Source organism: Leptonychotes weddellii, chromosome 15, assembly GCF_054177405.1.
Source record: "Leptonychotes weddellii isolate Sample4059 chromosome 15, ASM5417740v2, whole genome shotgun sequence".
NCBI classification, from domain to species: Eukaryota; Metazoa; Chordata; class Mammalia; order Carnivora; family Phocidae; genus Leptonychotes; species Leptonychotes weddellii.
In genome coordinates this window covers 1,446,128-1,457,529 of record NC_138383.1, presented here as the reverse complement: position 1 = coordinate 1,457,529, position 11,402 = coordinate 1,446,128, and the positions used below count along the sequence as shown (strand labels likewise).

The 11,402-nt window shown below is 52.3% G+C and overlaps 1 protein-coding gene across 5 annotated transcripts in view; it reads right to left on the bottom strand.

Moving 5' to 3' along the window:
* Nucleotides 1–11,402, bottom strand: part of SLC38A10 (solute carrier family 38 member 10) — a 41,336-nt gene that overhangs the window by 13,504 nt on the left and 16,430 nt on the right. For all 5 annotated transcript variants that reach the window (XM_081804272.1, XM_081804273.1, XM_081804274.1 and 2 more), the window contains 2 exons: nucleotides 8,985–9,096; nucleotides 7,854–7,960 (listed from right to left, as the gene is read on the bottom strand). In XM_081804272.1, the coding sequence (XP_081660398.1) occupies nucleotides 7,854–7,960; nucleotides 8,985–9,096 (219 nt within the window). The remainder of the gene's footprint in view (nucleotides 1–7,853; nucleotides 7,961–8,984; nucleotides 9,097–11,402) is intronic.

Below are 11,402 nucleotides of genomic sequence, written 5' to 3'. Positions count from 1 at the left end.
CCTGGGATCGAGCCCCGCATCGGGCTCCTCGCTCTGTGGGAGGCCTGCTTCTCCCTCTCCCACTCCCCCTGCTTGTGTTCCCTCTCTCGCTGTGTCTCTCTCTATCAAATAAATAAAAAATCTTTAAAAAAAAAAAAAAGATTTTATTTATTTGAGAGAGAGAATGAGTGAGTGAAAGAGAGAGAGAGAGCACAAGCAGGGGGGGTGGGAGAGGGAGAAGCAGACTCCCCGCTGAGCAGGGAGCCCGATGCGGGGCTCGATCCCAGGACCCTGGGATCATGACCTGAGCGGAAGGCAGACACATAACTGACTGAGCCACCCAGGCGCCCTGAGAAGGACACTTTAAATCCCTTGCATTTTGTATTTCCCCAACCAACAGCAGAAGCAACCTTGCTGAGAAGTGACAACAGAAGTTTCTCTCCTAACTTGGACCCTTAGCCCAAGCTTGGCAAAACCAGGGGCTTGGCCTTGGGGCCCCACATGCCATGGTGTCCCAGAGCACCCCTCAAGCCATGACCTGTAGCCTCCAGATCTGTTGAGGTCCCCGACTCAAAAACAAAAAAGCAAGGGGCGCCTGGGTGGCTCAGTTGGTTAAGCGACTGCCTTCGGCTCAGGTCATGATCCTGGAGTCCCAGGATCGAGCCCCGCATCGGGCTCCCTGCTCAGGGGGGGGAGTCTGCTTCTCCCTCGGACCCTCCCCCCTCTCATGTGCTCTCTCTCTCTCATTCTCTCTCTCAAATAAAAAAAGAGAAAGAAAGAAAAAAAAACAAAAAAGCACCTATGGGGGGAGGAAGCATTCACTTTCACTGCTTACACGTAAGCCTGTCTGAACAACACACAGGTTCAAATTCTGCTCCTCCTGATGAAACACACCTGGAGGCAGGGGTTCCGGCCGCCATGCAGCTACACACCCCGAGTCTGGTCTCCAGGTCGGTGTGCAGCCCGCCCGCAGCCCACAGATCCCATCTGGAAGGCCTGGGAGCCGTGCTCTGGTGGAGGTCAGACAGCGACCCGTGGGTGGCTCGCTGTCTCCAAGTCTCAGTGTCACGTATTCACTGACTTATGGTCTTCCAGGAGCACAGCGCCGGCCTGTGACCAGGGCAGCCCCCTGCTCTCTCCTCGGGGCCCCTCCAGCAGCTCCTGCTCCCCCTGCTGGCTTCCAGGCCGCAGCGCGTCAATTCTCAACACCTCCACCCACGTCCAGACTGGAGAGATCCTCCAACTTCTCAGATTCTCAAAATCAAGAATGAACTCATGATGGCAGAGAAAGTTCCTTTTCGATTCACTAAGGGCGCATTGTGTGTCCATAGTCCTTGCACCTCCTACGACGATGCTTCTCAGGACACTCCTTTTGAGACTTCCTGCAGCCCAGTCCTGACACGTCCATCACCCACGCACCCCTGTCCAGCTCTTCTCTAGGCCTGTATCCAGCCATCAGGCAGGCCGGGGAGAGCGGACCCCGGGCCTGACGCCGGGTCCACACCCTCCGCGGGAGAAGCAGCCAGAGCTCCCGGGTCAGAAGGGAGAAAGGAATCAAGCAGGTGCCCTCCAGACCCAAGGTCTGTGCGCACCAAACTCCAGCCACATTGCCAAGTTTGTCCCTTGGAAGATCCATTTTCCTCAAAACACTAAAGCTGCATGTTCGGAGATAAAGCTCAGCAGTACGTACGAACAGTTTGCCACGGTCAGACGGTCCGCTCCAGAACTAACTTGTGATACACAAGTCATCAGGGCACTAGGTCAGAGAGAGAACCTTTACTGTCCTCACAAATGGCTAATGCACGTCAGTGCGCTTTCTGGATTTAGAAACCACGGTAACGCAGGCACGGACGGACGCTTCTTCAACACAATTCCACGTGCGTTCACGTAGTGGCTGCGGAGGTGTGTGAGTGTGCAGTTCGCTCCCACGCGCAAAGCCACAGCCACACCAGGCTCAGCGGTTACAGCAGGAGCTCTCGCGGCTGCACCAGGAGACGGCGAGCTGGCCCCGCACGCTGCGGGCCCCGCGGGCATCCGGCGGCCTGGAGGCGCAGCTGCACCCCACACCCTGACTGCACGTAAAGCTGCTCAGCACACACCACGGATTCGCCAGAGCGCACAGACAACACCTTCTAAATTAACCTACAGCTTCAAAGAATTCCGATGAGACCGAAAAAACATAAAGCTGGACTTAGTTTCATGAGTCAGATCGGCTAATTCCAACATTCACATGGAAGACGAAAAGGTGAGCATATCCAGAAACGTCATCAATAGAAGTGAGGAGGAGGGATCAGAATTAAAATGTTTCCCAAGCCGAGCACCCGCTGGCTCAGTCAGGAAGCGCACAACTCTTGATCTCAGGGTCGTGAGTTCCCGCCCCACCCTGGATGTGGGGATTACTAAAAATAAACCAACAAACTTAAAAAGAAGGTGGATCCAAATTAAAATAAGAGAGTTTCCAGGGGCGCCTGAGTGGCTCAGTTGGTTAAGCGGCTGCCTTCAGCTCAGGTCGTGATCCTGGAGTCCTGGGATCGAGCCCCGCATCGGGCTCCCTGCTCCGCGGGAAGCCTGCTTCTCCCTCTCCCTCTGTCTGCCGCTCTGCCTACTTGTGTTCTCTCTCTATCTCTGTTAAATAAATAAATAAAAATCTTTAAAAAAAAATAAAATAAGAGAGTTTCCAGAGCAGCGCGCCACGGAGCGGGGGCCGCTACCACAGCTACAGCGTGGCTGGTGGCACAAGGGAGCGAGTCCCAAACTGGGCCCAAGTCTGTGCAAGATCTGACACGTGGGAGTGGTGACCCTGCACAGCAGGGACAGCCCCAGCGAGCTGCCAGCTATGGAGTCTGCTTTGTTTCTTACCCCGAAATAAAACACAGATGATCAAAGATTTAAATGAAAAAACGAAGTCATGAAAGCACTGGAGCTGAAGAAAGAATGTTTAAAAATAATACTGAAGAGGAAGGGCCCTTTTCTTTTTTTTTTTTAAGATTTTTTATTTTATTGGGCGTCTGGGTGGCTCAGTCGGTTAAGCATCTGCCTTCGGCTCAGGTCATGATCCCAGGGTCCTGGGATCGAGTCCCACATTGGGCTCCCTGCTCTGTGGGGAGCCTGCTTCTCCCTCTCCTCCCCACTTGTGCTCTCTCTCTCACTATCTCTGTCTCTCTCAAATAAATAAAATCTAAAAAAAAAAAAAAAAAGATTTTTTATTTTATTTATTTGTCAGAGAGAGAGAGAGCACAAGCAGGGGGAGTGGCAGGCAGAGGGAGAAACAGGCTCCGTGCTGAGCAAGGAGCCCGATGCGGGACTCGATCCCAGGACCCCGGGATCATGACCTGAGCCGAAGGCAGATGCTTAACAACTGAGCCACCCAGGTGCCCCAAGGAAGGGCCCCTCTAACAATGACTTTTTTTCCCCTAAAAGAGTCCGAGGGACTAAAACTCTGGGACTTGACAAACAGAAAAACATTTGGGCAGTGGGCTGGTTAATTTCCTCCTGCCATCAGGAGTTCCCAAAACTCACTAAAATTGCCCAACTGAAGACACTGGCAAACAACCTTGGCCACCCAGACTGCTGGTGAGACCTCGGAGGAAGGAGGTAAGCACAGAGGCCCCACAAAGTCAGGCTCCTCCTGATCTGTGGTGCTGAGCACCGGGCAAGAAAACGGCAGCCTGGAGCTTGCATGACACTCGGGCAGGTGCCAGGGGTGAGGGGTGAGGGGGTGATGGCTCTCCAGCAGCCAGAACTCGGGCAGCCACCATTCTCAGAGAAGGGCACCCACATTCTGAGTGTAATTCTCCCCTAAGGTACATGCCAAGCTTATGCAGAGAGGCACACAGAGCAGCCGCCAAGCCAATCAAAGCTAAGCAGAGAATTTAGCAATGTGAGGGCAAGGGCGTTTAGCCAAGACCCTGAAAGGGCTGTGCCCTAGGAGTGAGGCAAACCAGGAACAGACTCCCCTTAACCGAACACAGGCCTTCTGCCCACCCACTGTCTGCTGGAAGAGAGCATCATCCAGAACCTCTACCATTTCTCAAACACAATGGCCACAAACTACCAAGCACACCAGAAGACAGGACCAAGTGACAGAAAACCAAGAGGCTGCAAAGGATCAATATAAATAAATGTTGGCAATTTAAAACAATAATAACGACTCACAATGTTTTATACATAAAATTAAAATACATAGAAACAATAGCACCAAAGGCCAAAGGAGGGTAAACGAAGGCAAAATATCATGGGATACTTGCCTTCTCTGTGAAGTGGTAAAAACAATTTATAGTCAACTCTAATAAACCAAGGATCCATATTAAACTGCCTTATATAACCATTAGAACAGAAATGTGCAACTCCAGCTAACAGAGAAATAAAAAATGAATACTTAAAATGTTTGATTTATCCAAAAGTCAGCAAGAAAGAAACAAACAAAAAAGAACAGATGGGACAAGTAAAAAACAGAGTAAGACAGAAGCTTTAATCCCCCCAAAATCAGTAATTACATTCATTCTAAAGAGTCTTAAATACTCCTATTAACAAACTGTATAAAAACAAAACAAAACAAAAGCCAACCGTATGCTGTTATCTAAAGCACACTGGAAATATAAAGGCATAGAAAGATCATAAAAGAAAAGACAAAAAACCGGTACTGTGTAAATATAAATCCAAAACAAAGCCAGGTTAGTCACACTATATCAGACAAGGCCAACTTTAAGGGCAGAAGCATTTCCAAAGATAAAAAGAGACATTTCACAGGGAAAAGGGTCAGTTTAACAAGACATAACCATCCTAAAACTGTATGCTCCTAATAACACAGCTTCAAGATAAAAAGCAAAGACTGACACACCTAAAAGGAGAAATAAACAAATCTACAATTACAGTGAACTTGTCATATCTTTCCCATAACTGATAAACAAGATTAAAAAAACAGCAAGAACACATAAAATCGCAGTTAGTAAACCCGATCTAACCATACACAGCCCACTGAGCATCCATCAGAGCAAACCATATGCTGGGCCACAAAGTAAGTCTCAAAAATGTCAAAGGACTGAAATTCAAATTCTTAAGTGTGTGTTCTCCAACCACAATGGGATCATGGTAGAAATCGGTACAAGAGATTACTAGGAAATCCCCCAAAGTCTGGACGTCTAAAGAAGCCATGGGCAGGGGTGCCTGGGTGGCTCAGTTGGTTAAGCGACTGCCTTCGGCTCAGGTCATGATCCTGGAGTCCCGGGATCGAGTCCCGCATCGGGCTCCCTGCTCGGCAGGGAGTCTGCTTCTCCCTCTGACCCTCCTCCCTCTCATGCTCTCTGTCTCTCAAATAAATAAATAAAATCTAAAAAAAAGAATTATGTTTTCAGGGGTGCCTGGTTGGCTCAGTTAAGTATCTGCCTTCGTCTCAGGTCATGATCCTGGAGTCCCGGGATCGAGTCCCGCATCGGGCTCCCTGCTCAGGGGGGGGAGTCTGCTTCTCCCTCGGACCCTTCCCCCTCTCATGCTCTCTATCTCATTCTCTCTCTCAAATAAATAAATAAAGTCTTTAAAAAAAAAAATAAGGAAGCCATGGGCGAAAGAAGACATAAGGAAACTTGGGGAATGCTGTGACTTGAAGAGTAGGGTCAGTCCTTCAGTCCATGGTTTGGTACAACCCTGTCAAAATCCAACATGGCTGTGCGGGAGGAGGTTGGCAAGCAGACTTAGCTGCAAACGCTAAGGGCCAGTGACGGAAAGACCCTCTGGGAGAAGAATGAAGGTCACGGGGGCCCATCGCCCACCATGAAGGCTCGCTGTAAAGCCACAGCACTCGGAGCAGGGCCACAGGAGGACAAGGACGGACTGACAGACCAGCAACAGAGGTGTCCCCGGCACTCCCCCCGGGTACACAGGGGACTGATGACAGCACCACCTCCCCATCCATTCCTGACGGAGCACGAATCTGAATGTGGACAATAAAATAAACAGCTTCTAGAACATAACCGACAAGGCTATCTGCAGGACCTTATAAATGGGCAGCACATAAAAAGTGCCCAGCCAAAAAGAAAGGTGACAAACTGAACTATGCTAAAATGAAGAACACCTGAGGCGCCTGGTGGCGCAGTCAGTTGGGCGTCCGACTCTTGGTTTCGGCTCAGGTCGTGATCTGAGGGTGGTGAGATCGAGCCCCAGGTCGGGCTCCAAGCTCAGTGCGGAGTCTGCTTGAGATTCTCACTCCCTCCCCCTCTGCCCCTCCCCACTGCACACACTCGCATGCACGCTCTAAAATAAATAAATCTTAAAAAATAAAATAAAAATAAATAAAATGAAGAACACCTGTTGGTGAAAAGGTATCATGAAGAACATGAAAAGGTAGCCAAGAGTGAAAGAAAACATTTTTGATCTGTATTTCTGAAAAAAGATTTAGATCTAGAATCTTTTAAAAACTTCCACAAATCATTAAGAAGACAACCCAGTAGGTAAAACGGGGCAAGACGCGAAAGACTTTCACAAAGAAAGGCGCTCACACGGCTGATAAGCACGTGAAAAGGTGCTCAACATCAATAGTCACCTGGGAATTGCAAATTAAAACCCAAATGAAGTACCACTGCACACCCCTCGGAAGGGCAGCATGTGTGAGAGGGACAGCAGAGGATAAAGCAGCTAGAATTCTAACATGGTGCCGGAGGACCACTTTGGGAAAACTGGAAAAAGCTTGGCAAAATCTCCTAAAGCTGGACAGACATAACCCCAGGACCCAACAACGCTGCCTCGGTGAGTCACGCACACGCAGACACACATCACAGATTAGTCGTGCAGAGAGCCCCACTGTGTGCTCCGGGGGACGGCGCAGTGTCCCACAGCAGCGAGAATGGGCAGGCTGCCCCACCCCACAGCGACATGGCCGACCTCAGACGTGACGCTCGAGTAAGGAGGCCAGACACACACAAACACGTATTCTGAGACTCTGTTTACACCAACTCCAAGGACAAGCAAAATTATTCCCAAACGTTAGAAGACAGAGGAGCAGTAACCTTTGGAGGGGAAAGACTGTGAGACGCCCGGGGAAGCTTTGGGTGCTGGAATATTCTAAACCTGCCCTGGACGGTGGCTCCGTGGCTGGGTTCACTTGGCAAACGGTCATCACGCTGTATGGAGAATTAGGTGCTTTGCCGCATGCTTGCTCTACGGCACTCCTGAAACCATTACCAAAACATCCCAAAAGGAAAAAGCTCAGTCTAAGTCCATAAAAGGTGAGCAAGACACGTGGACAGTTCACAGAAAAAGAAATGCAGTAGCTCATGAACACACGGAAAGATCTTGACGTCCCTGCAGGCTGCTGAGGGAAAGAGGCCTGGGCTCGCCTGGGAAGCGACAGCGTTGACCTCTGCGTGGGCCGTGGGTCAGAGCCACGCCGGTTACACACGCTCACTCTCTTGGACACACGGATTCCTTTTCCAGAAAGCTTTCTACAAACACGTTCCCAAATACATCCCAACACTCATGTACACGGAGGATCATCGCAGTTTCTCCGTGACAGCAGAGCACGGCAGAGGGGACCCCACCAGACCGTCCCCCCGTGAGACAGTGGGGGACGGGGACGGGGGAGGGGCACGGAGCATGCTGCACACGCACCCACGGATGGTCCAGCCACCGTACAGACACATATTTGGGGAAAAGCGGTTCAGTCTTCGACGCTCAGATGAAGTAAGCTGGTGCCGCACGCGCACACGCACACGCACACGCACAGCCCCGGGCCCCTGGGAACCTCCGTACATACAGTGGTAGCGGCGTGGCCTAGCCCTGCGTCTCCCAGACCTTCAGAACCAAGTACCTTTTGTACTAAGAAACTCTCCTCTGAGAACAGGACCCCAGACCGGTCCTGGGCAGGGATGAGCAGCACTCACCTGGGAGGAAAGGGTGTTCTTGTGGATTTTCTTATAGATCAGAGCCGGGCAGATGAAGCAGATGAGACTTCCCATCGTCGCTCCCGTGAGGCCCAGGATCGTCTCCACTGGGAACGAGAAGCAACAGGAGGGGGTGAGCGCCAGGGGCTCCGGCAAGGACCCGAATGAAGGCTTTCAGCAAGCACAGGCGGGCAAGCCAGCCCTGCCGCTAGGCCTATGTACGCACGCCTCCAGAACACCAGCAGGAGTGGGGGCACAGCCTTCTGAAGAGTATCCTGTCTGATACCACAGACAGAGAACAGTGTGGGATCAGCAGCCCCGTGAGAACCAGAGGCCGCAGCTTTCCAGCCAGGAGTCTCAGGCAAGCTCCCTACTCCCTGCACCTCAGTTTCCTGGCCAGTGAAATGAGGCAACGTGGCTCTCCCCCTTGACGGTGTGCGCCTCGGTGAGGCGGGAGGGGCCCAGCACCGAGCGAGGCCTACAGCACCGCACTGGCTCCCCACAGAGCGTCTGGCATCCAGTGGGGGCTTCTCAGATGGCTCATCTTAAATCACCACCCTCTCCACCACGCTCGGCAAGTGACGGAGCAGGACGGGTCCCAGGACACGTGTGCGCGCCTGGCTGGTTAGCTGGGCGAGCACACGTGGGCTCCACTCAGTATCTGATGACGTAAGCTCCGTGTGTCTGGGAGGAAGCGTGTGACAACAGGAATCTCGCTCAGGCCCTTCCCCTCCCTTGGTGATGCATAAACTCAGTTTATCAAACTGTTTGATAAACTCAGGGGTCAACAAACAGTATCACCACTGATTCCACCCATCAGGCGGGCACCCCACCCGGGGGTCAACCCGGGGCTCACCTGCTCAGCTTTCCACACGCTTGTGGCTCCCTGAGGCCGCTACACTGTCCCATGCCTTTCTGGGCGGGGGGTGGGGGGGGAAGATTCGAAGAGAGTCTCTAGATTTTTTTTTAGGAGACTAGAGAGGGTGACGTGAGACGCTGAGCGTCTTGGCTGAGCACGGAGACTCCAGGCAGTGACACCCCAGGGTCCCTCCACGTCACAGCAAGGATGGAGGACAGGGGAGAGGACAGACCCGGCAGGAAACCAGTCCCCAGAGCAGCCCTCCCACTTACCGTTGGGGATCATGATTCCACCCACCATGGTTCCAAACACGACTGAGAGGGTGAGCGCTTTAAACCGCAGAGGGGGCATGTAGCCTCCAGCAGCAAAGGTCCCATCTTTTTGCTGGGTGAAAGAAAACAAAAAGGTTTTGAAATGACTGATTTCCTCTCTGCTCTCTAGCAAGGATGCCCCTAAAGGGCTCCGCCAGTGCCCCAGGTGGGTGTGCATGGGAGTCCGGCAGGTGACTCCAGACACAGTATGACTTGGCTGAGCAGCGTTCATGTGAAGCCGTAACCCAACCCAGCAAAACGCTGGGAAGGGGTTGCTCCTCGCATCAGGCACAGAACGTAAATTTTACAACTTTGTTCTGAAACGTAAGCAGCAAGTCCTTCCATTTTCCATCGAAGCAATGCATGAGAGAGATTAAAAACAGGACCACCAGAAGCCAAACCCAGCTCCACAGAGCCAGGCTGATGGTCTCCAAGTGTAGCAGAAGCCCCCAGGGGTACACACTCCCACACACGCCCATGTGCCATCAGTCCTCACTTCCAGGTGCTCCAGAGAAGAAGGAAAGAGGATACGACATGGCATAACCAAACCCAAAGTTGCTCTTCCTCCAAGGCCCATGCACCAGAAGCATCTTCCGGTCGGGTAGCAGGAGTGAAGCTTCCCGAGCAGTGTGCTGGGCACACAGGAAGGGCTAACTGCGGGGCCTATCCCTGGGAGAACACCACTCCAGGGGAGCCTCGGAACCTTCTGTAACTAGAATCTCAAATCACCCCATTTCCACAATAGACCTTTACGCAGGTGGCTTTCTTAGGATGGACTGAGGGGGCTGCAGCCCAAATTTTTGATTGACCTTAGAATGATAACTTGCACCAGGTCCGGCAAGGAGGGGCGTTAGGGCTACCCCTTTTGACCCAAGGACTCCTGCCTAGAAATCTACCCAATACTCCAAGAGGAGAGGGAGAAGGGGGAGCTCTACGTGTGAAGGTCAGGAGAGAGCTATCCGTGAGAGGTCAAGCGTGAAGGACCCACAACAAGCAGAGCATCCCACAAAAGCTGGAAGAGCAGGAGCACAGAGGTGCCACGGGTTTCCATGGAGACACCCAGTGAAGACAGGAGAACCCTCACTGAAAGGACTCTAAAGAGGCGCAGAAACGCCACGTCATCCGTGGGAGGACGGAGGGACGTAGGTGAATTTTCTTTCCTGATTTAACATAGCCTCTAATGCCACTGTGGATGTTGTTTCTTAAATGATAAAAATGTATTATATACGGCAACACAAATGCTGTCCATACACAAAGTGCGCATCGGCATCAAAGCGGGAAAGACAGAAGCCCACGGCTCCCAGTGCAGAGGCGGGCCAGGGAGCTGCCCCCGCCGCTGCCCCCAAGGGACAAAGTGCTAAATCAGGCCACGTCTGGCGCCCAGGGGCTTGCCCAGCCAACGGGGTGGGGATGAGGGGTCAAACTGGAGGGGGAAGGACGGCCGGTCCTTCAGGGCTCGGCCTCCGCCATCAGGTTCTATCTCTGGTGGCAAAATCGGCAGGAAGCCGCTTTGAGCACATGCCAACCACATGGACAGCGAGCCTAGTTCTAGCTGTTCTGAAGGCCCAGGTGCCCAGCTTCCCCAGTCTGGCTACTGGACTCACTGTCTCCTGGAGTTGAGACCCCCAGGCGCCCCCTGCCACCCACCCTGTGGCCTAAATGTTCAATGTGCGTGGCCGCCAGGAGTGCTGGCTGACAGGGCAGACCATGCTCACGGACCTCCAGCCAGAGATGCAAGACTCCACCACGGAGAAAAGTGGGCAGGTCTGTCTGTGGGCTCCCAAGATAGGCACGGGTTCACCCCACATCTTGGGGCACGAGCCATTACACAAGGACCTTTTGTTTTTAACTTGGCAAAAGTGAGAGAGCCAAGAGAAACCTTTAGTTCCAACCCACATCTTTGAAAACTTCTCATTAAGGACTAAGCAGGGCCATGACCGCACATGTGAAAGTGAACGGAACTCAGCCTCTCACGGTGTCTCTGGTCAAACTCTTAAAATGTCCAGTTACACAAACATAAAAAGCAAAGCGCACTGACCCCCGAGCTCATCTGCCGACCTGGCTGTGGTCAGCGCCTGCCTAGGAAGCCGGCTCTTCTGCGTTCCCAGTCACTCCTCACCCCTCAGGGTTTCCTGCTCCATCTCTGATTCGGGGGTGACAGTCGGGGGCCGGGGAGTCAGGGGACAGGGGGCTGACCTGCTCGGACACTGGGCACGACGGCTTCACACCTCCTGTGTAGACAGACCCCTGTGTGTTCCGGCACCGTCTCTTCTCCAAAGTTGGTTTTTATTTTTTTATTATTTTTTTTTCCTAGGCAAAGAACTTTATTAACCTTGTTTCAAACTTTATTCCCAGGCTTCTTCAGCTTAACTAGCTGCG